This window comes from Siphateles boraxobius, unplaced genomic scaffold, assembly GCF_051911475.1.
Source record: "Siphateles boraxobius isolate OS27281-9 unplaced genomic scaffold, OSU_SipBor_1 22, whole genome shotgun sequence".
NCBI classification, from domain to species: domain Eukaryota; kingdom Metazoa; phylum Chordata; class Actinopteri; order Cypriniformes; family Leuciscidae; genus Siphateles; species Siphateles boraxobius.
In genome coordinates, this window is record NW_027508833.1 from 20115664 (window position 1) to 20142500 (window position 26837).

A 26837-nucleotide genomic window follows, 5' to 3' on the forward strand; every position below is an offset into this window, starting at 1 on the left:
TTTTAACATAAACTGATGCATTTTTGTCAGTCAAACTAAAAAGAAAAAATCATGGCACAGTTTAACTATTTGCATCTATATTATGTAAATAGTCATATTTTCAAATTGTTTACCTTTATATTGTGAAAATGTAATGTTTTATTTAAAACACATTGTTTATTCGTACTATTACAGAAATCTTATATGTTTCTTACCAGTTTCATTTATATACGACTGACAAATATGCAGCACTTAAGCTTATTATTTTGTGATGGATGGATGGGTAGGTGGGAGGATTGATGGATGGATGGGAAGGAGGGTGGGTGGATGGATGGATGCACAGGTAGGTGGATGGATGGATGGAAGGAAGGATCACTATACAGACACTGTAGCCTATGCACCGAATCCAAAATTGGTGTTAGCTCACATTTGTTTACATTTCCATTACATTCAAGTTTATTCAATTCAAATACATATATCTCACATTTAAACCTAAATATTTTATGAGGATGGTTGGATAGATGGCTGAGTGGATATACGGATGTTTGGACACAGTATTCACACGGATCCAAATCCAAAATTGGTATTTGCTTTCGTTTAATTTCGTTGCATCCAAGTCCTGCAGACTCTTAACTTTACTCTGTAAGTTTCCAGAATAGAGTAGTCGTGAACCGATACATGCACACTTTCCCAGTGTGGGTGACTCATCACATTCTGAAGCGTGTAGGTTGTGTGGCAAACTGGCAGATGCCTTTGGATTTTCACAGAGCGTGAGTCACTACGTGGTTGAGTTTACGAGAGCAACATCTCAACACCCTTCCTTGCTGCCGCCACACACACACACACATACAAATGCTCTTTTGCTGAACATAAAGGGAGAAAGGATGAGTTGAATGGAAGCGGGAAGTGTTTGAACGCCTACTATAATTGCATGTCTGGGAGGAAGGACATTGCCTGGCAAGATCCAAAAGTCAGTCATAACTGGTTTTTACCGGTCTATGGTTGTTTTTCTGTGTTTTATCGATGTTAATGGTCAAAGAGCTGTTTGTTCATACTAGGAAACCACTGAAATGCTTGAATGCTGGTATTTAAATTGTATTCTTTTAATAGCCAACAAATTATGATTTCCCAGCTAGACAATAACTAAATCTGTTACTAGTGCATATTGAAAAAATTGAGTGACAAACTACCATAATATTTTAGCAGTATGTACATATGCTGCACAGTGTGCAGGTGTTTACTGCAAATACTGCCTAATATTTTAGAAAATAGAATGTGAAGTGGTACATACTATGCAGGAGTTAAGATTGTGTCCAACATTGTTGCATGACCTCATTTTGTGCATACTTACTATTAAGTATAGTACTTGCTTAACATTTCTGCATTACGAATAATGTATGTTTGTGAATATGCACAAAATACACAGATGACCTATATTTCCCAAAATATATAATATACAACAGTGCACACTGGATACTGTTTTCCACTGCAATGTGCTTAACTTGACCATTATTCCCAATATGACGACTGAACTAAGTAATTTCAGCAGTAATATTTGATTTTTAAATTAGACTACCAAAATTAAGATATTTTGACACAAAATTAGATTACAAATACAAAACAACCGATTTTTTTGTCTGAGATGACAACTAGACCACAAATCCTGAATTAAGTTAGGTAGTCTGCTATTCCAAATTTAGATATTATTTGTTCTGATTTAATTAAAGTCACCATGAAATCTAAACTGACATTTTTGACATTTTATGGAATATTGCGGTATTTATTATTAATTATTTATCCTTTTTTTGGTTAAAGTTCATATCAAAATCTTTAACCAAAAAAACTTCCCCTTCCTCTTGCAGCAACATCTCTTCTCTGATGATGTGTTTACTGGCACAAGGGCGGGGCAACCTGTCACTCACATTAAATCGACCAATAGCATACAACAAACATCCAATCAATTCCCCATGGACAAAATCAAGTCGCTCTACGTTTTTTCGTGTCAGAGTAGCCGTTTCACTTAGATATGTCACAATAGGGGAGAAAAGACGATCGCAACTTCAGTTTCATACCGACTTATACCATATTGACTTCCAATATTGTGACTGAACATCAAACCTGCAATGTAATGAGATCATGTGGCAAAAGAAGTAGCATACTTGTAACTGTTAATTACATTATTATGTTTATTATAATTATTTATAATAACATGTATTGTGTTATTGCATGTTGCTTCACTGACTAAAATAGTAGATCCTATACAGCATAATGCAGTATCCAATAAGCATACCATGGAATTCCATTTGCAACATAGCTGTTGTTTTTATCTTTTTATGTGATGTCATTTTTTGTTCTCTGTTTATTGCTAGTAAACAGCATGTCTAAGCATGTGGATTGGTTTGACCGTAAGTCCCGGCCAGAGAGATACTGACGACCAGAGTTAAAAGCTATGAGTCATGCAGCACGCGACCATTAGAGTGATGTCATGTCCTGAGTTTAGAGCCTGCAGATACAGTATGACCTACTCTCTCACATCACGCTCTCCAGAGCGCTTCACACCTAGAATACACAATCAGATCACATAAAGCTTTGACTCAGTGGCTTAAATGCTAAATGCTTTACTGCTACAAATGCTGGCTAATGCATTGACTTGTTTGGACACTGAAAAGTTGCATTTCAGTGCCTCAAAAATAAAGTGTAGCTGTCACACCGTTAATATTTCTCAAGCTAGATTTAATTTTGAAAAATCAATTTCTGTACATGCACTAACCTTTATGTCTTGGCCACAAAAAAAAGCAAATGAGTTATTGAACAAGGCACTGATATTACACATTTGGGGGGCATGTTGTTAATTTTTGGTTGTCGTTGGTATTTTATTTGTATTATATGTTATTTAAAATGTATTGTAGTATTATTTAGTGTGTACTAAATTTATGTAGTATACAAAAAAAATGTATTATGGAGTTTTTAATCAAAATTAAAACAATTACAAAACATGGAATTCATGAAACCAAAATGTCGCACACACAAAATAGAAGAATAACAAAACATTGTTTTGACCAACCTGTATAAAATTTTGTAAAATTTCAACATTTAAGACACGTTGCCACAACATAAATCAACGTGACATGAAAGCAACATAGAAGTATGGCATTGTGGACAGTTTTGAAACCAAAATACAAGATCGCTGGCAGGACAAAAACAAGCATTTTGTGCATTTTCGACTCAAAACAATGCATGTCTATGAATTATTCACTGTTTTGCATTGTATTATTCAGGAGGGGTGTGTCAGAATGAGCTCATCACAATATGTTCTAATATAAATCAACGGGCATACCGTAATGTACCTCTTAAGGAAAGTGTGTCCATCTGTCATTCTGCCACAAGTATCACAAGCCATTAGACTGATGTGTTACTGATGTCAGAAAATTTTCCACTGAACTGCAGCTCTGCTTTACTGTGTATTTTATATGAGGTACAGATGTATGTACAAAAGTAGTTTTTAAAATGACAACAAACTGTACCTTATTAAAAGGAAAAGGCTTAATGTAGTAGAAAAGAATTTGACATCACTATCAATAATTTTAAGGTTAAATATTCTTTATATATAGAGTATATATACAGTATATGCATTAAAATACTCTGTTCAAAAGTTTAAGGTCGGTAAGATTTGTTAATGTTTTTAAATGAAGTCTCCAAGATTGTATTTATGTGATCAAAACACAGACAAAAAAATAGCTGTAATATTGATAATTTGATATAATTGTTGTCTATTGTCATTACTCTAATGATCAAAACTGTTTAGAACACATTTTCTTCAAAAAAATCTATTACAAAATAACATGGAAACCATCAGTAAGGTTTGTGCTTGTATGCATGATTAGCTTCATCATCATCATCATCATTGCCTGTCAGGTCAGATGTGAACTGGAAACTGCATCATTCTGACTAGAGAATCCAGCGCACTGCTCCTGATTGGCTGAAAATGACATCATAGCAGGGTTACCATGTGATGATCAGGCTTTCCTTGCAGGCGCATTGTTTTCCTTCACTACATCCCCCCACCTTTCTCTTTTCAGTCTTTCTTTACTGCTCTGGTGCGGTTTCAGTGTACCATTTGCGAACTATTCCCATTATACACCCTATGTCCTTTTTCCTCTGTCCTTCATTTCTCTGTTATTCAGTTTTAGGACCTCGTTTGCTGCATTCCTTGTTCTGTTGCCATGTGAAAAACCCTGTATGCAGGCACACGACTCTCCACCTATAGCAGACAGCTGGATGACATCATCGCCTCCCCTCCCCCTGCGGCCTCCTCCAGTGATCACATCCAGCATATACCAAAACCAACACTCCCATCCAGTTCGTATGGGTTGGTGATCCGTTCTTGCACAAATTATGTGCTCATATATCATTTACTGTATTATTAACTACAAAAATGTTATCTTTTGTTTTGCATTAACCCATGTGCATTGAGTTCCTTTGTTCTATTCACTTAAGACGTTGTCTGTGTTCTTAGAGGGATGCAGTGCCACTGGGAAATAAACTAGGTACAATATGTTCTGTTCCACCATATTCAACATCCATATCAGGACTGCTGGGAGTATTTCTACCTCACCTGAGAGACCTTCAACTGCAAACAGGTTCAAATATCACCTTATATAAGTTTATCCTGCACATTTACAAATCCTGTCATTAAGTCCATCTAGAAACCATTAATCTGTGACATTTGAGATGTGACGTGCATAAACTTGGTAGTAAAATCAGGTTCGTTCTACAAAATGAACGCTATGTTGTACAAACTGTCTTTGGAATTGTGAAAACTCCAGTAGTTTGATTTGGCACTGAACCAGAGCAACAGATGGGCCATTGACAGACTGTTCAAACAGGCCTGCTCTGCCCGCATCCAGACGGGGATGTTGGCAAGTTATTTTGTCATAGTCATCCATAAGACTCCAGCCATGAGTGAGTGAGAAGATGACACATAAATCCCAGTCCTCCTCCGTTTTTAGACATGACATTTCGAGCAGCTCCCTGAACCAGACCGAACTGGATTAGCACACGATGCTGCGCGTAATTCAATTCTAAACTGAAATAAACTAAAAAAGGAAATGCATCTTGGTTTCAAGCCTTGATAGTGCTAACAAATGTAGTATATAATAATATTTCATATTCTTAGACAGCTTCAATTTTCAATAAAAAAAACAATACAATTCTGCTTTCTTATTAAATACTAATATTACTAAATAGTGCTTCTTCTGCATAAAGCTGCATAATATGCCCTGTCCTTCTCTGAAATCATAACCAGTTTTCAACAAAGAGTTAACCACCCCCTATCTGCACACCCAGCCATTCCAGCCCATCAGGAGCCTGCATCCCTCTCGACCAATCACAGCGCTTGGAGGTGATGTCATGCTTTATCTAGCAGAGGTGGTGCTGATGCTGCCAGGTTGAGCATCCAAACAGCAGCAGACTGTCAGACTGAACGCAAGGGAAAGACCCTGACAGAAGATCACATTAGCTGTCGGTGAGTTAAGGTGAAATTGTATATCATAACCTGTAATTTACTGTATTATGCTTTCGCAGGACAAAAGAAGACTGCTGATCTATTGGACTAATGCGATTGAAGTTTTATTAACTATGGGAACTTCCATTTATTCTGTTTGCTCTGTATTATGAAGGGCAGAAAGATTCTTAGATTATGTTGCACTGCAGATTTGCATGCTTGCTAGATTTAGATTTGAGATACGTCATGCAGTCTGGGTTATTAGACGTATTTGTAAATCATATATAAGCATGAATTGTTGAGTTTTGCATCTGTTTAATCTTAATAACACATCAGAAAGCAGTTGTGCTTGAAGCATGTTGGTCTAATGCATTGTGAAAAATAGGAGTGCATTGCTTGTTTAAAAAGGGGCAAAGTGTGCATTGTAGGTCTTGCAGTGAGCGTGCTAGTCTGCGCTGTGGGGGGTACTGAGAGGTGAGATTATATGTTGGTGTGCAAAAGGCCACGGCCCCTTTATAGAGCGGCACAACCTCTGCTTTCAAAACACCAAGCGATTATTTCGATCAGAAAGCAGTGGGAGGTTGAGAAAATGACTTGCAGACAAATGCATGATAAACTTGGATGTCTCTTAGTTGAACGAGAATGCTGTTGGGTTGTGCTCCAAAGCATGTTTTATTTATTACATCAGCTGTGTTGCTGGCATCAATAAAACAGGAGCTGATTTTGGGCTTTGTGTGCATGCAGTGCGACCCACATGACTTGGGAAAATGATGCACGTTCTCAAAGAATCAACATTTTTGGCCTTAATGCTAGGAATGGAGTTGAAACGTATTATAGAATAAGCCCATGCATAGAAATTAACACAAAGTTTCAAAGTTGTTAGCTGGTGCAGCGATCGTGAGCGTGGGAATTGAGGGGGCACGGCGGGGACAGAGGCAGGGCGAACGAGAGAGAATGGTGGAGGAGCGTAGGCTGAGAGACAATCATCGACCCTGAACAAACCAGATTCATATATGCTCTCTTTTGCGAACGATCTCCATCAAGTACATTACCGCTTAATTAGTTTGTTCCTTGCTTGGTTTCTGTGGATTTGAATAGATTTGTACTTGGTATGCATACTACTTTGTGCTTAGATGTAACTGTGTGATACTTTTACACTGCAAACAAATCAGTTTCTTTTCTTTCTTTTTTTCTAAATTTTTCAATATCTTAAACAAGGCATTTACTTGTGAAGCAAAATTGTATAAGGAATTAAGGCTTCTGGGAATACATCTTGATTTTTTTTTTTAATATTATTATTTTTAACTGTTTTATGCATTAACCAAATATTTTTTTGCTATGCTTAAAACAAAAACTTGATGCAAAATGCTTAATCTGATGGAATTTTGCCTTTATTTTTAATTTATTGCTTTATGATTGATTTATTTAGTATAAATTGTTGAATTGGGCTTGTTATTCACTTTTATATAGACTTTTATATGAGGACAAACACATATCCATAAGAATTGATTGACCGAATTCTGATTACATCATCGTTTCTCTCTCCTATAGGACCAGCTGAGTTTGAAACTCCTTCGAGGACTCAGAAGAAGAAAAGATGACTCTTGCAGGTACGTGTACGTCCACCTGCTCTTTCACATGTGATCTTGTGAGTGTTTGATCGAGCAAAAGCAATGATGTGTGAGCACATGGCATCGGTGGCATGAGCTCAAAATAACCCGGTCTCTTTCTCTGTTGCAGCATACAGAGAGAAAATGAAGGAGCTCCCTCTAGTGTCTCTCTTCTGCTCTTGCATCCTGCCAGAGCCTCGGGAGAAGCCCACCAAGAAAACACAAGGTACCTTAAAGCCCCCTTTAAAGGTCTCAAATCTAAAATCTTGTGTAATTACTATTAGTTTAATTCGATCGAAGTATTTTAACATTAGTTAAATTAATCATTGTTGATCTTTCGTTTTAGATGTTGTGGACCTCAACCTGTGCATCATTAAAGACATGGAGGTGATCGAGCTAAACAAGCGGACATCGGGACAGGCCTTTGAGGTCATCCTCAGACCACCGTCTTTTGACGGTCAGAGGGAATTTCATCCCACTTTCCCACCTCGCAGGGACCCTTCGCTGGAAGAGATCCAGAAGAAACTGGATGCAGCTGAGGAGAGAAGAAAGGTGAGGAATATATATCATGATGGAAGATTACGTGTGATTATTGTCGCTTTAACTTGCATATCTATAACGGAGACATAATTTGGCTTATCATATATGCATCAATTTAAACTTTACATTAAAAACATTTTAAGACAACCTCGGATTGATATTTCAAAGCTGGATATGCTCAGTGGAATATTATTTATATACTATTATAGTTTTTATTAATATTTTGAGTTAGCTTTACTTTAAATATTCAGTTTTCATTTTAGTTTTACTTTAGCTTAAGTAATTTTGATTACTTTTTGTTGTCTTAAATTTGTCATTTTATTCATTTCTGTTTATATATATATATATATATATAATTTAAAAAAAAAAAATTTATAGCTTTAATGTATTTTAATTTCAGTTTCAGTTTAGTACTTGAAACTTAATTTAGTCATTTCAGTTTGTTGCCAAGGCCAGTTTGTCTTGTTGACTATTTGTATTTTATTTGATTTCAGGTTGGCTTCAAATACCGCTAATGATTTTTAATTATTTTCATTTTAGTAAACAATAACAACACTAGATATGTTTATGGTTGAGTCTCTTATTGAGTTAGAATCTCATGCATTATCTCCACAGTGTCAGGAAGCTGAGCTTCTGAAGCACTTGGCTGAAAAGAGAGAACATGAACGAGAAGTGGCCCAGAAAGCCGTAGAGGAACACAACAACTTCATCAAGATGGCCAAAGAAAAACTGGAGCAAAGAATGGAGATTAACAAAGAGAACAGAGAGGCTCACATCGCTGCTATGCTGGAACGTCTTCAGGAGAAGGTACGGTGGATCTCCACATTTTAACCCAGTGCTATTTTTAAAGATGCACCACTAGTGGCACAAAAGGGAATTGCAATCTGTTTGTTTGAGTTGATTATAGTGAATTTTCAGGTAGATCAATATAGGCGCTAAAAACTTAAAACAACCTCAAGCTCCATTTTCCAAGTTGTCCTCTTTTCCCTAGCCATGACTGCATCCATATTCTCCTCTTTAGCTTCCTCCTCTTTTTTTCAGTGCACACAAAAACCACAACTGCCAAAGTGCGTTGATATTGTTCTGTTTGTTTACCACTATCACATGGTGATGACGTTTTATTCTTCTATACTAACTTCCGTCGTAACCTATGATTCCGAAGGTGTTATCATCGACATCGTACAGTCTACATACATGTACAGTACCCAAGTTTATTAGATCCATGTTGTACAGTGTGATTTGTAACAATCTTATAGGATTGCTGAAATCGTAGTCTGTAGCAGGCATAATATATAAGGGCATGACTTTCTGAAAGTTTTGGGCTTGTCTGGAAATAGGCATTCTTTTTGCAATTCTGTTCGGTGCCATTAGGAAAATCATTTCAAAGCTTAGACACTTTTGGGTTGAGATTGTTCTATTATTTAATAGTTTTCTTCCTTTTGTCTTGTATTTTTCCAGGACAAGCATGCTGAGGAGGTGAGGAAAAACAAGGAACACATTGAACTGGACTGGGATTAGAATCAAGAGCATTTCTTGTCCAGATTTTTTAAAGAAAACGACAAAATAAGTCCTACCAGGTCCTTGTCATGCTAAGAAAGGCTGTGCTTCGAAATTGACAGGGATTTGCAGCAAAATATACTATATTCTTGTGTTTGCTGCAGCACCAAACGCAGTACATTGTGAATGTGGAATTGGGCATCAATTAGAAAATGCAAAAAAGTCGTTTTGTTTTGTGGATTTGTTTACCGCCAAACTGTGTAAAATGCACGAGTCATCATCAATCCTTTTAGTCTTTAGTAATAGCTTTACATGCACTGATAAGATAAAGAAAATGAACGAAGAGGCAGATAGAAACTACAGAGTAACCAAGATGTGCATTTGTGTTGTAATGCTGTGAATTAGCTGTTTGTAACATTGTTTGTGTATTAAGAGAGGTGATGTGTACTTAGCACTGTAGTGCTGCTTTGTATTTATGTCTTAGAGTTGGTTTCTCATAGAAGAATCCCCCCCAAAAAAACAGTAGAAAGTTACCTGACAACGTATAGTGTATTAAATGTGTCCGAAATCAAAGTTTTAATGCTTGCATGCCGTGATGCACTTGATAAAACTTGTGAAAAGCCATTTGCTGTGTGAAAGTGTGGTTTTTGTCCTGATATTAATTGCTATATCTCTGAACTTTATGTTCCAGGTGCCTTGAGATCTTCCCACAACACACGCTGATCATATGGGAGAACATTGACCAAAGGACTCACTATCACGCTGAGCTTATTAGCTTGGATCATATGAGATTATGACTCTGAAACCCGATTATATGATATCATAATATCATTGTAAGGTATGATGGCCATGTTGTCAGACGAACAGAACTGGCCGGCCAACAAAGATCCCGACGGAATCTTTACTACCTTAATCTGAGAAGCGCAGAGAAGTGTTTGTCTCTGTGACGAGCTTGTATGCCATTAGTGCCAAAAAATGAGTGAATGTGAGTGGTAACCTTGTGTGTTTATGAATATTTGGGTGACGTTTGGACGGTTTCATGTACTTTTGCCCATGTGAATGCAGTCAGTTTGTCTTCTGTCCTGTCTTTAAGGCTCTATTTTTGGTAAACTGCTCACGCTTTTGCCGCTGTACATATGTTCACTTGCCTCATGATCAGCTGGTGTCTGATTTGGCTATATAATTCTGTACAGAAATTGTGATATATTTTAGAATCAGAGAGAATTAAAGGACTGCTGGTATAGCTTTGTCCTTGTGACTTCATTTGATCTCATTCTTAGATTTTGAGTTTTTTTAAATGTTTAAAAAAACAGACCATCAGAACAAGCATTGTAGCATTTTTTTCCTCATTTATTGCAATCTTAAAAACACATTTGGATCAATAAATAAATAATTAATGCAAATTATTTTCATATAAAAATCCAGTCAAAATAAATAACCTACATTTGCAAACACATGTTTAATCACATTAATAAATTAGATTATTAGACAGATCAAGTCAGTTGAGGTTTTGAATCGGATTTTTCTGGTTCTTCAAAAAAGTTTTAATACCAAAATAAAGTAAAAATAAAAATCCAGTGGAAATAAATAAATATCCTACAATTGTGAACACGTACGTATCTGTGATAACATAAATAAATTATAAAGCCTTAAGTCATACGCCTTAAGTTTTAGAATAGTAAGAATACCAGTATCATCAGTAGAAAACATCTACAATACTGTAACTCATTTTAAACGTGTTCTACATATGGACGAATGCAGGTGCATCCCACTGCGATGGTTTTGTACTCAAGTCTAAAGGAGTAGTTGTGCTTTTCTCCTCCAATTCTCCTCAAGACCATGATTTGGGTGTAAATAGGTTTGGACTGGTAATCCTGGACCTCAATCCATTTTGAATTGTTTTCGATTAAACATCCAGTAAGAGAACACTTCGCCTCTGCGATGCTAGAAGGGTACAGGTTCTCGTCACGCGTAAACCTATGAAACAAAATGAATCGTGCAATTTTAGGTTAGCGGATTGCAACAGTCACAATTATCAAATCAACAAAGAAGCTCTTAAAAATAAACGTTCAAAAAGGGAATGATGGTTGCAGTAATGCCTTAGGAGAGCCATTTTGGGTTCCCCAAAGAAGCTTTCAGTGAAGAGTTCTAAAATAACCATTTGTTACCATCATTTTAATAATCTAAGGTCCAGTTTCACAGACAAGGTTTAGATTAAGCCACAATTAGGCCTTAGTCCAATTAGGACATTAAAGTAGCTTTTATAAATGCAAGTTGCTTTCAGTTAAAACAGCTCAAACATGTATTTTAGTCTGGGACTTAAGCCTTGTTTGTGAAACCAGGGGTAAAGAACCTTTTTTAATATAAAGAACCTTTAGTGCAATGGAAATGTTCCATGGATGTTGAAGGTTCTTCATGGAACCATATATTCCAATTAGAACCTTTATTTTTAAGGGTATATAGAACAAGGTCTTACGTGTAGGTCCATGGAGAGATGGATTCATTGTTTATTGGTTGGATCGGTTTGGCCGCTTTGAACTCAGAATCCAATAACAACCGGTATGATGATGATGGATTCGATTCAGATGGATCTGATGACCTGTGGTGGCCGTTTCCTTTCCTCTGAGGATTTATTGAAGGTGCCCCCTCAGCTCCAAATGATATCAAAACGGTCCCCATCAAACAAGCCACCTGTGAAACACACACACACAATGTCATTTTACACAATGTCATTTTTGTGACTTCAGCATCAAAAACATCAGTAATAGTTATCAAGACATCCTCTAACATTTCAGCAATACTCACCATTAGGAACTGGATGTTTAACGCTGATGACATTGTTGCATTCATTTTTGTCTCAAGATTTTGACCTTTTCTTTTCAGATGTCTTCTGTCAGTCTTAAGTCTAGCTGTTCTACAATTGCTGTGGAAATTGGAGTTTATATAGAGAGGCCTTCGTGCATTCGCAGCAGTGTAGGAGCATTTCCTGTGATGTATTCTCCCCTTTGATGTTATTTTATGCTGTCATATTTAATGCGTCAGCATAAATCACTTTGAATATTCTGACACTACAATCAATCATATCATATCACAATGCTTTTCTTTTGCCATATGTGTTTCGAACAATGCATTTAAACAATATGATGCACCTTATAAACTTCACAATTTTGTTTTATTACATAAGATACAAGGTAATCACTTTTCTGAGCTGTTTTTTTTTAATTTGATTAATTTTTTTGCTCTTTCTTTTCAACTAACTGGACCCAAAGTTAAGAACCCAAAATAATTTTAGTGGACGTATGAAGTCATTGATGTCATAGCAGAACTATTGATGTGTTCTACTTACGTTTGAACCCCATTGATATTCATTAGGGAAAAAGAAATATGATGCACTTAGTCCCCCCCCCCCCCCCCCTTAGTTTTCCTTCATTACATATAACTATATGTACCTGCAAACAAATGCAGATTTTCTCAGAACTAACATCACTTTTCTGAGACATTTTTCCAATTAATTTGAACCAACAGTTATTGAGTCCGAAATCTCCAAATAGATTTTGACTTAATTTTGAACTCATCTTTTTATTTCAAAATAAATATCATTTGGTTTGTTATTTTGTTATATAATGCAATGAAATTCATAGATTTTTTTTGTTTGTTTTTTGGGCTGATGTGTCTAAATACATTTGTGACCACATATTATTGTGTTTAGTGCACCTTAGCAACCAAGTTACTAACATAACCTACTTTCTCTGACAGATGTCTCACATTTATTCAGATCAGGAGGTTTATATTAGTATGCTGAATTAAATTCTTGCTGCATATGATTCTGACCGCTATATTTCAGCCCCCATGTTGCCTTTTTTTTAATGCCTGTTACCTCAATTGACATAGTTTGCAAACGGAGACTTCCGCCCCAGTGTCTGTAATGGCTTCTTCACCGACGCACAATTTCCCACCGGTGCTGGTTTACGACTGCGTCAGATGCGGTGCAATTGCGGTTATTTCTCTGAAATTTCAAATGATTTGGGGGGGATGGGGACAGGGACCGTATTTTCATGTGACTCAGAATTGATGCACATGCAACTGAAGTCCATGCATTTCAATTGTCAGTTTTCAATGTTCTTTTTGTTAGCATAAATATTGTTTACAGTTTATGAGCCTTTATTCAGTATATAATTTTGTGATTGTAGAGGGAAAATTCAGCCATGCTGTTTCGAACACAAAAGAAAATATTTTGAAGAACGTTGGGATCCAAACAGCATTGACCCCATTGACACTTCTTTTACATTCCACTAAAGGAAAACGATCATACAGGTTTGAAAAGACTTAATTTCCTTAAAAAAAAGACCTCTGTATGTTCATCATCTTATGCCATTTAACCGTTGGAAATGTGACGCAGGCCTCTGACCTACTTCTTGGATTTTCTCCTACTTCAATACTCATGAAAGGGATTTCAGTTAGTCAACATCTAGGAACGGGGGTTTTCGTAGTGACCCATATAAGACCACAAATTTGGAGACTCCTTAAAAGAGCTGAATCACTAACCCCAGTTTACACGCAACATATTGGTTACTTCATTTTCACAGTTCCATCACTTCATCAATATTCCTACTCTGGATTTTTTACTACTAAAGGCATATTGTGAATATTTCTATCAGGGTTCATATTATTAATAATCTTGCACATTTTTGACTTAGCGTTGCCATTAGTTATGATAAATATTACACTGTAGAAAAGGATTTTGCAGCTACATGTTAACTAACTCTGAATAGAGTATTAGTGGACTGTCTGCTTAATATCTGCTAACACTTTATTTTGATCCTCCCCATTCAACTGACTATAAGTAACTTTACCAGTACATGTCAACTTATTTTACTTACCCTAACCCTACCTGTCTAAGTATACTTAATACTAAGAATAATAAATAGTATTTTTTTTCCATACTATGGAAGTCAATGGCTACCGTCAAATGTTTGGTTACTCATATTCTTCAAAATATCTTCTTGTGTTCAGCAGAAGAAATAAAAACATTCATGTTTCGTTTAAATTGAAGGTGATTAAATGATGACAGAATTTTCATTTTTGGGTGACCTATCCCTTTAAATCAAAATACATTTACTTGAGAAGCAAAACGACTTCAGTCTTGTTTACTGAAAGATTTACTGAAAGTTTGTGTTTAAAACAAGTTAAAACTGCACTGGCAGATATTTTAAGCATATACTCACATTTCAGATAACTGACAAAGGATTAAACACAAAAACTATGAATTAATTATATATTTTCTTGGTCATTATTACACTTAAATTGGGGTGCACCTAAAGTTTCATATTTATTTGACTTTGAACAGTGATTAAGTGATTAACTAAATTGCATTAACAGATCTAAGGCTTTTTTTTTCAAGAGCAATTTGTTATATCCTCATTTGTCGTCATGGTGGTCATGCTCATGTTTTTTTTTTTTTTTGCCCACTCAGTGAGTGGAAATAAATAATATATTTTATTGTGGTAAAATTACACAATCAGTAGCCAACTGATACTGTCATAAAAAATATCTTAATTACAGGATGCTATATTTCCTTTGATCAAAAGTAGAAATGAGGTCAGTGATTTGCTGAGTAGCTTCCGCTCGCTGTGTAAATGGTATGTCATCAGTCAGTTTGAAAGTAAAAAAAAAAAAACCGACACAGAGAGGATTCCCGCACTGGGTGCTGCCACATCAAAGAAGAAAAGGCATAACTGTGGCAACACTCTGGGTTTAGACACAGGGCACCCATGATAAACCTCACCATTAATGGACAAAACATACTGACTGTAACGACTGAGACAAATCAGACACAATTATTTGTTATATTTAACAAATAATCTTTAAAACTCACTCTGGGATCTGTGGTCCCATCCCCCCAACAAGGGCAAGAAGGGTCTTGGTTACCATGACTACGATCAGATAAGTTGGTTTTATTGCTGTTAAAAATGTGGTCACGTGGAAAAAGCAGAGGCCATAGGAAAGACCCACAGCTCTTAAAGCACACTTTCCTGCATTAATTTATGGACGAACTGATCTGTAAATGAACATGCACCCCAGGACACTGTGTGAAGGATTTAGTGTCTTGTGTAGTGTCTTTTGATACTATTATGTCTTTGATACTATGTATTTTATGATAGAACCAACGGTCAATGTAACCCCACCTTTATCGTGTCTCCTATTTAATGAATCCACATTTAATGACTCACACTTTAGTGTACATCACCTTCTCAAAGATTGCAGTGTGTGTTTGTTATATCTATCTGAGTATAAATGGACACAAACAGCGAGGCCTATGTCTAACCACACTTGAGACAGAGCCATAAATCCTCCAAACAGAGGAATTTCCCACTTGGAAATTCTCCCTTTCTTATTGGTCGAGCCAACCCTGAGAGGTGGGACCTTTCTCAGACTTTAAATGGCCACTACACAAGCCCTTCCTTCTCTTGGCCTTCTCGGTACGTTTCATATAGCTGTCCTGCGTGGCCACACTAGGCCCCAGAGCAGCAGGCCTTGACCCACAACCAGCCATGTGCTCATTCAGGACAGAGAGGACTCTCTCAACCACAACAGAATCAAACGACAACATGATGATTGGCTCTATCACTCTGTCTCCTCTCCACCAGTAAGCTGGTGTGTGGTGGGTGTTCTGGCGCAATATGGCTGCCGTCGCATCATCCAGGTGGATGCTGCACATTGGTGGTGGTTGAGGAGATTCCCCCTTCCATATGTAAAAGCGCTTTGAGTACCTAGAAAAGCGCTATATAAATGTAACGGAACTCATCAACTCTTCCGACTTCCTCCCTTCTCCTGTTTGCTCTGCGTGTCCTCTCCGGCCCAGGGCTGGCAGGCCACAATCTGAACTCCAGCAATGGGAAAAGAGTCAAACCAACCACGCAAGTTCATCACCAATTCTTCAGTCAACGCCGAAGAAATCGATTGAGACTCATGCTGCCGTGCAAAGGCAAAAGACCGTAACTTCGTTTTAGGTCGAAAATGAGTTATTGATATTTTTGGCAAATTCAAGACCCCCTTTATCATGTGGATAAGTATCTTGCGTCAATTCTGTTGTTTTTTCTAAAAATGATGGGTTGTCTTAACAGTAACTTCCAAAAAGCAAAGGAGAAACCAAGGCAGAAGACCGTAACACCAGTTACCGCTGTTTGGCTTTGTTTTGGAATGCTCAAATTGAGTTACGGCACTCTGCCTTTGTATCGCCGCGCGTCAATATGAAGTTACTGTGCCGGCCAGGAGTTACGGTATTCTGCCTTTGTTTTACTGTCCATTAAAGTTTGCCGCGTTTAAGTTACGGTGTAGCCTGTGTTACTGTCATACTGTCATTGAAGCACTTCTGACACACACAATACCTGAATAAAACAGTAGGTAAAACAATATTGTTGAGTGGTTGTTTTATTATAGCGTAAGGATGGCCCATTACTCTCGAGGGAAAATGATGGTTGAGATGGCTTTGAAACGCAGACATCATTGTGAAGGTAAGAAATTGTGAAACACAAAATGTGCATTAGACAAACTTAAGATCGCGATTTACTTAATTTAACTAGCTAACAGCAGCCTAGCATAAGGCTAAAGTTAGTCAGTTATGAATAGGCTACCAAACTGCTCCATATAAGCACTGTAAACAAGCAGAGACTAAATAACTTACCAGCAATAAGTAATTTAACCGTATATAATCTCAAATAAATGTTTTTTTTTTCATAATGGTAATTCACTCAGAGCCAGCTAGCCTGTCGAGAAGCACCTGGCTGCAGCCTGCAGATTTGGGCGGGGGTGCACCTGGGGTGGGGCTGCACGTGCAGCCCCGCCCACAATGCTTCTCATTGGTTAGTTGCAAAGTGGTGACGTAGAACGAGGCGGGGCCGCACCTGGGGTGGGGCTGCACATCTCTGCCCATAGACATCAGGCTTGTTCGACTTGAACCGGCGCTGCACAGACCGATCGGTTTATGACATCAAAGTACCGCGAGAGCGATTAGAGAGCAGACGGCTCCTTATGCTTTTGAATCGCTCTCGCGGTACTTTGATGTCATCAACCGATCGGTCTTTGCAGCGCCGGTTCAAGTCGAACAAGCCTTATGTCTCTACCCACCAACATCTCTTCTCATTGGTTAGTGGCGTGAACTCAACTCATGACGTCGGATCTATCATGGTTTCATTTCCGCTGTTCATCGCTGCATGGTGAGTACAGGCAAGCTACTCTTTTTTTGTTCTAATTTTATGTACAATTTTTAATTCTGATGTGGCGTTTAGTGTGATGTTAAAATGAAGTGGTGTAAAAATAAGATCGTGTAACTTTATTCACCATATCACACAAATAACTAGGGCAGTGTTTCCCAAAAGCATCGTAGGCGTGCGTGTGTGTGTGTGTGTGTGTGTGTGGTGTGTGGTGTGTTGTGTGTTGTGTGTGGTGTGTTGTGTGTTGTGTGTTGTGTGTTGTGTGTTGTGTGTTGTGTGTGTGTGTGTGTGTGTGTGTGTGTGTGTGTGTGTGTGTGTGTGTGTATGTGTGTATATGTGTGTGTGTGGTTTTGAAGGGATTAGGATAAAGTGTTAAAACAAGGCCCTTAAAAAGAAATACAGTGGCGAAACTGAACCAGGAGAAGAAAAATAGGATTTACTAGTAACACTAGGTTATATTATTATATACTTATATACTAAGTTATATTGTTGGACTTTTTTTTCTATGAATAAATTGATTAAATGTAAGCTATTTTGATATTACTGTTACTAATAAGTATACATTTATTTAATTGAACATTAAACTACATTCAATAGTAATACAAATTCAACAAAACTCCTTGAAAGTAGGGCTTGTTTTATATATTGCATACTGTTACTTATACTTTTGCTGCTATACAGTATATGCACTGTCCAATCCTTCTGCTGGAGGGCCACTGCCCTGTAGAGTTTAGCTCCAACCCCAGTTAAACACACTTGAACCAGCCAATCAAGGTCTTACTAGACATACTAGAAGATTCCAGGCAGGAGTGTGGAGTCAAGCTGGAGCTAAACTCTGCAGGACAGTGGCCCTCCAGGAGCGACTTTGGACACCCCTGCACTAGAGTAATAAAATAATAAAACATTTAATGCTATTTCTGATGCTCTATACTTCTTTCTCTTTGCAGATCCTTGGCATTGTCATCCCCATTTATATTCCCTGTGTACCATTTTTGCTATTTACTTTATATTATTTTTGTTTTGCTGTGTAAATTATTCTCTTACTCTAATCCTCCATCTCTCTCACCTATTTTTTGTTGTTGTTTACTTTATAACCCAAAGGCTCTTTTAAGAGCCATTCCCCCCTGCAAAAATGCACACAACTGTGTTAAGCAAGGGGGAGTGTGAGCAGTATTTAAAAGACTGCAGTAGTAAGTGCCCATTCTGCCTGTACACCAGCATGCCACAGCTGATGTATTACCACATCAAAAATCATTTTCAGTGGGCAGTGCAACATCATGGTGAGTTTAACAGTCTTTTGCTTATGACACTTTATTTAGTTTAAGTATACTATAGTGCAGAACCAGCCAATAATGCACTGTGCATGCATGCTTCTGATTTCATTGCTTTTGAATTTGTAATATAATTTTAAATGAATTTGTAATTGAATTTTAAGGCTTAGGTAAACTTCATTTTCTGCATTCCGCACATTCACAGTTTGAGTGTGCAAACATCCAAAAGCATATTCCATTTACCATGGGTCTTTGTTGCTCAAATCACAAAAACATGTGCTTGCACGTGGATGGTGCTAATGACAGAAAATCTGTCTTGCGACTGTCCACCGTCCAGAGCAAAATGCAAACAAGTGAAGTTTAATTTCATCAAACCTTTTTTCCCCCCTCTTTCAGATTTCACCATTATAAAATGCAGTTTAAAATGTCGGGCAAAGTCCCATTTTCACTGCTGCTATTGTTCAGCAACTGTGATAACTAGGGGAAATTTGCTGAAGCACATTGCCAGCCATCCTTCACCACCAACCCGGCCTCAGTGCTCCTCCTCTGTCCCGCAGCCTCAGTGTTCCTCTTCTGTCCCGCAGCCTCAGTGCTCCTCCTCTGTCCCGCAGCCTCAGTGCTCCTCCTCTGTCCCGCAGCCTCAGTGTTCCTCCTCTGCCCCGCAGCCTCAGTGCTCCTCCTCTGTCCCGCAGCCTCAGTGTTCCTCCTCTGTCCCGCAGCCTCAGTGCTCCTCCTCTGTCCCGCAGCCTCAGTGCTCCTCCTCTGTCCCGCAGCCTCAGTGCTCCTCCTCTGTCTCGCAGCCTCAGTGCTCCTCCTCTGTCCCGCAGCCTCAGTGCTCCTCCTCTGTCCCGCAGCCTCAGTGTTCCTCCTCTGTCTCGCAGCCTCAGTGCTCCTCCTCTGTCCCGCAGCCTCAGTGCTCCTCCTCTGTCCCGCAGCCTCAGTGTTCCTCCTCTGTCTCGCAGCCTCAGTGCTCCTCCTCTGTCCCGCAGCCTCAGTGCTCCTCCTCTGTCCCGCAGCCTCAGTGTTCCTCCTCTGTCTCGCAGCCTCAGTGCTCCTCCTCTGTCTCGCAGCCTCAGTGTTCCTCCTCTGTCCCGCAGCCTCAGTGTTCCTCCTCTGTCCCGCAGCCTCAGTGTTCCTCCTCTGTCCCGCAGCCTCAGTGTTCCTCCTCTGTCTCGCAGCCTCAGTGCTCCTCCTCTGTCCCGCAGCCTCAGTGCTCCTCCTCTGTCCCGCAGCCTCAGTGTTCCTCCTCTGTCTCGCAGCCTCAGTGCTCCTCCTCTGTCTCGCAGCCTCAGTGCTCCTCCTCTGTCTCGCAGCCTCAGTGCTCCTCCTCTGTCTCGCAGCCTCAGTGTTCCTCCTCTGTCCCGCAGCCTCAGTGCTCCTCCTCTGTCCCGCAGCCTCAGTGTTCCTCCTCTGTCTCGCAGCCTCAGTGCTCCTCCTCTGTCCCGCAGCCTCAGTGCTCCTCCTCTGTCCCACAGCCTCAGTGCTCCTCCTCTGTCACGCAGCCTCAGTGCTCCTCCTCTGTCCCGCAGCCTCAGTGCTCCTCCTCTGTCCCGCAGCCTCAGTGCTCCTCCTCTGTCCCGCAGCCTCAGTGCTCCTCCTCTGTCCCGCAGCCTCAGTGCTCCTCCTCTGTCCCGCAGCCTCAGTGCTCCTCCTCTGTCCCGCAGCCTCAGTGCTCCTCCTCTGTCCCGCAGCCTCAGTGCTCCTCCTCTGTCCCGCAGCCTCAGTGCTCCTCCTCTGTCCCGCAGCCTCAGTGCTCCTCCTCTGTCCCGCAGCCTCAGTGCTCCTCCTCTGTCCCGCAGCCTCAGTGCTCCTCCTCTGTCCCGCAGCCTCAGTGCTCCTCCTCTGTCCCGCAGCCTCAGTTCTCCTCCTCTGTCTCGCAGCCTCAGTGCTCCTCCTCTGTCCCGCAGCCTCAGTGTTCCTCCTCTGTCCCGCAGCCTCAGTGTTCCTCCTCTGTCCCGCAGCCTCAGTGTTCCTCCTCTGTCCCGCAGCCTCAGTGTTCCTCCTCTGTCCCGCAGCCTCAGTGTTCCTCCTCTGCCCCGCAGCCTCAGTGTTCCTCCTCTGTCCCGCAGCCTCAGTGTTCCTCCTCTGTCCCGCAGCCTCAGTGTTCCTCCTCTCTCCAGCTGCCTCAGTCACCTGCCATCCTCCCAAAATGCTCAGTAAAGAGGACTGTAACTTGCAGCCAATGTGATTTGACCTTGCTTGCCAAAAATCTACGAACTCACATTAGAAGACATCACACTGAAAAGGAAAATGCAATTACTCCTGAGAGGCACTTTCAATCTCAGTGCATTGATGAAAAAATTGGAATATTTGCCATTGAAAAGGCTTTTCACGGTCAAGCAACACCCATACATGTAATAAAAAATACTTGGGGCCCAAACTATCGCTCAGCATGTGAACTTGACCAGTGTATTTTGAATTCAGAGTTTGCCCATAACACTGGGATACTGCCTTTTGAGTGTTGCCATGTCAAATCACTGTCTTTTTGTAAACAAGTTTTCAACCTCAATGATGCACTGACAGAGAACAGTCTCTCTCAGCTGGTGCTGCAGAAGTGGTTTGGTGAGGCAAGAAAAGCCCAGCTGTTAAAGTTGCAGCAAGAGGCAAATACTGCAGAGACACCTTTGTCTTTTCATGTCACTGTTGGAGGTCCATCAACAAAGCATTTCATTTCTGTATTTGAACCAACAGTGTCCTATTACAGCAGGATGGGAAGAGTTATGGTGGCTTATGATAAAAAGAAAAATAACTGGCATTGTCCTTGTGCCCGACCTCGCCAATCATGCATTCACAAGGCTACAGCAAAGTGGCATCTTTTCCAGATGATACCACAACTCTTCAAGAGGGTCAAGAGTTCAGAGGAGGTTTTCAACACTGCTCATACATGTAATGATGATGCCAGCGGTCAAGATCTTTCATATCCCCCCAACTCTACCACTGTTAAAAGGATGATGAAATATATGCTGGAAAATAAGAAGATTCCAGTGGAAATTCCACAGACCATTATGCAAAAGTCAAAACATGGAAAGGCTTTTAATAATTTCCCAAAACATCTTGTGCCTGAGGAAGTTGAATGCGGAATATGCAAGGGAGTTTTGAGTGAGCCAATGATGATAACTTGCCGGGCAAAGATCGTTACATTCAATGGAGTGATTCAGGGTATGACATTTGTTTAATTCATATTGCTTTGATCAATATTTTTTATGTTGTTGCTTTGATAGATATTTATTTGTCAGTAAATAGTCTTTGCTTTCTCAGGTGTATCTACTTACTACAAGCTGTGCCATAAATGCAACCTCACATACAGATACCAAGAATGGAGTGACGGTTTGCACAACTTCAACGATAATGTAATCGTCTCGTTACATTTGTGTGTGGTTTTGCGAAACTCTCTACAGGTACAATATTAGAAAATAATACCTGCTATTTTACTTGTGACTAGCAGGACTCTTTAACTTTTTTTTTTAAACACTTGTAGTATTATTATTGCTAATGACTCAGATAGGACATACATTTGATATTCACTTGGGCTTTAAATGACTAGAACGTCTTTTATAAGTTGAGGGCTCTTATTTTTATTTTATTTTAACCATTTCCCCTCCTTTTTGTTGTCCTTCCAGAATCACACAGCTGTAGGTAGGGTTGTGCAGACAATTGAAGCCACAGAGGGAGAGTCCTTGCCCAAAGGTGACCTAATCATGCAGGCGTATCTTCACTTTGAATCCTTATGTGATCTGGACTACATTTACTCCTGTGTGTCCTGTGGATACAATCCATCTACTGTGATTATGGACCTTCATAAAAAAGGAGTGTTCAGCATCCCAGGTAAGTAAAGTTATTGTAGTTGCATTGGTTCCTATCATAGATTTATGTTTCGGTTTAAATAAATAATTCACATATTTGGCTTTGAATTAAGTTTCTTTATATCAAAGTGAGTGAAATTCAGTCTCCACCTGCGACCTATGATGGTCATGTTGACATAGAAGAATTTTGGGATGCAGTGGCAATGGACATGATAAGCAGAGGGTTTTACCCAAGTAAGTTTCTTATTTGTCTCTCACATAGGGCTGCATGATATTGTGATATGGTTTAGTGTGATTAATTTATTAATTTATTAAATTATTTTAAATTATTTGGAATTATATTATGGAAATATTTCCATATAACAATGCAATATTTGCAACAATTTTCCAAATTTCCAAATATACAAAAATTTTCACATGAGGATGCATTTACTGGAGAAGCAAAATCACTTGTTTTCTCTTTGAAATAAGTTATTTTTTCTTATCCCACTGCCAAATATTTAGCTTGTTTTAATCATAAACGCACTTAATTTTGGAATTAGTTTTAGAAAACAAGACTTGCTGTTTTGCTTTTCTACCAAATGCGTTTGAATGTAAGATTTATTTTAATATTTAAACTGGAAAACAAGATAAAAAAATACTATATATTATATATACAGAAAAACTAAATATTGCACTTTCGTTTTTTTCCAATATCATGCATTGCTAGTCTCATTTTGTATGGTTTGCGTGTTGCAATAAATAGCTGTATTTTTCTCAAGGTGGCAAAGAAAACCCATTTACAGTTTCACCTAGTTACCACAACTGGTCCCCATGGATAGGTCCAAAAACAAGGGAATCGGCCATGGTATTAAACACAGAGAGTGCAAAGGTTAAGTCCTCAAATGATGGAAGTGACATTGATGTGCCTTTTACTGAGGAAAGACTTGGTGATGAGCTGCTCCACCTCAAGGTAAATAGTTGTTTAAATTGTTCAGAAGGGTTTTACCACATTAAGCTATTATTACACTGTTGGCTGCATAGCACAGTGGTATGTATAGGGTCTCTTCATAAATATTATAATTTTATAGTAATTTATTTTTGCTGAACCTAATCACAAATTTGCATATTTGATCAGGTTTTCGATTTGAAAAAGCTGTGTCGACAGTGTGGGGTCGATGATGTTGGATCCAAAATGGATCTCATTCTCAGGCTTCGTAATAAAATGTCAAACAGAGTGACTTACAACAAGGTGTTTGAACAGGTGTGGGGTGCTTCTGGTGAGTGATGTTTTTTGTTACTCAATGAAGTTAACAATACAGTACTACAAACATTAATGAAATATGATATGACAAACTGCCTAAAGCAGCAATTACTCGTACCTATATCATTTCATATGTGTTATTGGAATGGTTTCACTGATCTTTCAGAAAATGTAGTTTTCATTCAATTGTTTTGTATGCTTTTAGGTGGCCTGGGTGTAATAATGTGTCCTTGTGGTGTTGTGTACTCTATTAAATTTAACTTGAGAGCAGAGAGTCCCCGTGACTTTGCAGACCTTCTCTTGTCTTGGAAACACTTTCCAAATATCACAATTTACGATTACCCTAGAGGATTAGTGGCACACACTAATAATCGAAAACCACTTCACCCACCTTTCCATCCCTTTGAGGGCAGAGTACAAGACCCCTCCTCTGAAAACATACAAAAAGCAAAAGAAGGAAAGCTAAAGGTTCATCTTCCCTGGTTGACTCACAAGAAAAAACCTATGGATCCTGACTGCCACCCATTGACAGCGTCCTCAGAGCACTATTGCCTGTGTGATGTTTTCCACCAAAGCAATAGTAAAGACAAGAGAGATGTGCTGCGCACTATTGGTCTTGTACCAGAGCTGGCTGGAAAGATCAATAGTCAGTGTGCCGAGCAGCTGTTTTCTGAAGTAAAGAGAAACAATTACTTCATGAATATGATAAGACCTTCTGCACACATTTTTCTTGCTCGAAACATCCTTCACCACCGGAATCTCACACGGAACAGGAAGAAGTTGGAACAATTCAAGAAATTGTTCAGTGGCAGTCCTAATTTGCAATTAGACTCCAATGGAAAGGTCATACTTGGTAATGTATAAATATTCTATTAATGTGCTGCATGTGAATAGGTCATTCCAGTCAATTAATTGTACTAACTATATCTTTATAACACCTGAGTAGGAGCAGAACCAGAACCAAATGTGGGACCAAATTATTCAAAGACAACCCAAACTTTGAATACAACTCTGAATGAGAAGGAAATGCATACAGGTTGAGGTTGTTCTTTAACTCATTGAAGATTTGCTAACATTTTAAGTGAATTATTATTTTTTTTTTTTATCTTTTACTTAAGTACAGCTGTCCAGTCGCAGTGTGACCCTAAACTTTGTCGAAGTCCTGTGGTAACAAGCCTGAACATTGTTAAATCAAGCAAAACATTTTGGGGGACCATGCCAAATGAGGGGCAACAGCAGTTGGTAAGTGATTTTCAAGGATTTTATCTTTACAAAATACTGTTCATCAGCCTGAGCATTTATGTATTTATCTGAATGTTAGATAAACAATGCTTTGGATGTCAGAAAGTGCAAAGATGAGCTATTGGCAACTGTATACAACACAACGCTAAACCGATCAGACCTGTGCTGCCTGGGACTGGAAAGAGACGTTGAGGGAACGGTACACAGTTCAAAGACATTATATTTTAATATAGCAATTAATGGTGAAAGTTGTTTATATTGAGTTTCTATATTTTATTTAAACGCAGATTCTCAACTGTTGCCTGAAAGTGGTAGAGACCATAGCAAAATCACAGGTGAAATAGTCAAAATAATATTTTGTGCTCAATTTACTTTAGCTGCTTAAAGGGATAGTTTACCCAAAAATGAAAATTGTCATCATTTGAGTTTATTTCTTCTGTTGAACACAAAAGATGATGACGACTGTTAACCAAAGAGTTGCTGGTCCCCATTGTCTTCCATTGTATTGTAAAAAAAAATATATATATGGAAGTATGTACAGGTATAATCATACACCAAAATTTTAATTTATTGGTGAACTATACATTTAAGCAGCCCCTTAGCAGAAATATACATACTTTTGTTGATGTGCTTACAGCGGTCAGAATGTTAATACTCCCAGATGTTGTATTTAAAATTCTCAATTTTGCCTTAAATTAAAGTATGTTCAATTTTCCATACAGAATGTGAATGTTTTTTCGGCCAGTTCACATCAAATTGAAACATGGCCAAACAGGACTCTTGAAGAGCAACTTCTACACCTGCCTGTATGTATTATAGTCAGTTCTGTTTAATATGAAACCCAGTCAAAGTTTCTAAATTTCAGTGATGACCAATATTATTTGTTTTCAAGCTGGATGAAAACATCGACTGGTTTATCTTCCCAACATGGATACCAGGGCATTGGATGGTTTGTGTAAGTCATTCTGAATCTGTAGTGTTTACCTGGGATAACTTATGTCTGCATAATTTTTAGATACTATTTGATATATTAACTGCAATTGTCTTTCGGTATATATATTGTGACATATCAACAGATTATGAAGCCTGGAGAGCATGACATTTTTTTCCTTGATCCTCTGCACGGCAAAACATTCAATAAGGAAGAATACATGCTCATCTACAGGTTTTTTAGTGCACTATTCGGAGTTCAGACATTGTGGTCGTTCCTCCTAACCACATTTTTGATATGATTGTGGTCGTTCTTAACCACTTTTTGATAAGATTGTGGTCGTTCTTAACCACATTTGAATAAAATTGTGGCCATTAACATTAAAGGTTTTTATGTGACTTGTTCATCTGACTTAGGATCTAATTTTTTTACAGATCACTTTTTTTGTAAAGTGTCAATGAAAATGATCATATAATACTCATGCCAAGTTCTGGTTCTGCCTCACATTTCAGTTCTCTTGTATTGTTTTGTTTGATGCAGTGCAGTAACTGTTTTGTCTTTGTCATCACAGAAACATTGCACAAATCATGTCTCCTGGGCCTTGGCATGAATACTGTGTCGATGATATTACGGTACCAATATTCATTTAAATAAATAACTGTAAAAGCATTGGAAATTGTTTTATTTTTTCAAGGTGGATTGACTCTGTGCATGGCAACATTAACAGGGCCTTCCACGACAACATCAAAGCAACAGCTGTGGTGTCTTTGTCCTAATGGTAAGTTTATAAAGCTGATGTGTTGCTTACTATGTGTTTATCCAGTATATGTATCTGAGCAAATTTATTTGTAATGTTTACCATTTCAGTATTCACTGAGCTTTGTGACAGCAGGGGCTTTTGATTTTACAGAGGTAAGTGAAAAATGCAATGGAAACCCCCCATGTTATTAACCTAACTGATTATTTATTTTTAACTTAGCCTGACATGCCTTGCATCAGGAGGTG

At 38.7% G+C, this 26837-nt stretch overlaps 3 protein-coding genes across 11 annotated transcripts in view; 2 read left to right on the forward strand and 1 right to left on the reverse strand.

The window, feature by feature from the left end:
- Positions 1 to 895: 895 nt before the first annotated feature.
- Positions 896 to 10372, forward strand: stmn4l (stathmin-like 4, like). Of its 2 annotated transcripts, XM_077239014.1 has the most exons (9): positions 896 to 949; positions 2349 to 4619; positions 5326 to 5503; positions 7034 to 7092; positions 7223 to 7318; positions 7439 to 7644; positions 8248 to 8439; positions 9091 to 9108; positions 9821 to 10372. In XM_077239014.1, exons 4-9 carry the CDS (start codon positions 7080 to 7082, stop codon positions 9827 to 9829), a joined length of 534 nt encoding a protein of 177 aa, XP_077095129.1. In that variant the 5' UTR covers positions 896 to 949; positions 2349 to 4619; positions 5326 to 5503; positions 7034 to 7079; the 3' UTR covers positions 9830 to 10372. The 2 variants fall into 2 exon arrangements, with proteins under 2 accessions (XP_077095129.1, XP_077095128.1); XM_077239013.1 differs by lacking the exons at positions 896 to 949; positions 2349 to 4619; positions 5326 to 5503; positions 9821 to 10372 and adding an exon at positions 6519 to 6591 and having other exon boundaries at positions 9091 to 9753.
- A 108-nt stretch (positions 10373 to 10480) lies between these two features.
- Positions 10481 to 14442, reverse strand: il17a/f1 (interleukin 17a/f1). Of its 2 annotated transcripts, XM_077239015.1 has the most exons (5): positions 14355 to 14442; positions 13007 to 13135; positions 11935 to 12052; positions 11606 to 11820; positions 10481 to 11106 (listed from the first exon to the last, which is right to left on the reverse strand). In XM_077239015.1, exons 3-5 carry the CDS (start codon positions 11977 to 11979, stop codon positions 10860 to 10862), a joined length of 507 nt encoding a protein of 168 aa, XP_077095130.1. In that variant the 5' UTR covers positions 11980 to 12052; positions 13007 to 13135; positions 14355 to 14442; the 3' UTR covers positions 10481 to 10859. The 2 variants fall into 2 exon arrangements, with proteins under 2 accessions (XP_077095130.1, XP_077095131.1); XM_077239016.1 differs by lacking the exon at positions 13007 to 13135 and having other exon boundaries at positions 14355 to 14439.
- A 2571-nt stretch (positions 14443 to 17013) lies between these two features.
- Positions 17014 to 26837, forward strand: part of LOC143746847 (uncharacterized) — a 13369-nt gene continuing 3545 nt past the window's right edge. The window contains exons 1-18 of one of the 7 annotated variants that reach the window (XM_077239018.1): positions 17014 to 17345; positions 18290 to 18622; positions 21305 to 21772; positions 21872 to 22011; positions 22234 to 22438; positions 22546 to 22650; positions 23178 to 23368; positions 23534 to 23675; positions 23865 to 24512; positions 24606 to 24695; positions 24783 to 24901; positions 24981 to 25100; positions 25189 to 25236; positions 25624 to 25707; positions 25794 to 25856; positions 26404 to 26464; positions 26560 to 26610; positions 26812 to 26837. The exon at positions 26812 to 26837 is cut by the window's right edge and continues 36 nt beyond it. In XM_077239018.1, coding sequence (XP_077095133.1) covers positions 18475 to 18622; positions 21305 to 21772; positions 21872 to 22011; positions 22234 to 22438; positions 22546 to 22650; positions 23178 to 23368; positions 23534 to 23675; positions 23865 to 24512; positions 24606 to 24695; positions 24783 to 24901; positions 24981 to 25100; positions 25189 to 25236; positions 25624 to 25707; positions 25794 to 25856; positions 26404 to 26442 — 2610 coding nt within the window. In that variant the 5' untranslated portion in view covers positions 17014 to 17345; positions 18290 to 18474 and the 3' untranslated portion in view covers positions 26443 to 26464; positions 26560 to 26610; positions 26812 to 26837. Of the gene's footprint in view, positions 17346 to 18289; positions 18623 to 20783; positions 21773 to 21871; positions 22012 to 22233; positions 22439 to 22529; positions 22651 to 23177; positions 23369 to 23533; positions 23676 to 23864; positions 24513 to 24605; positions 24696 to 24782; positions 24902 to 24980; positions 25101 to 25188; positions 25237 to 25623; positions 25708 to 25793; positions 25857 to 26403; positions 26465 to 26526; positions 26611 to 26699; positions 26745 to 26811 lie in introns of those variants that run through there. The other 6 variants (XM_077239019.1, XM_077239020.1, XM_077239021.1 and 3 more) reach the window with 6 other exon arrangements.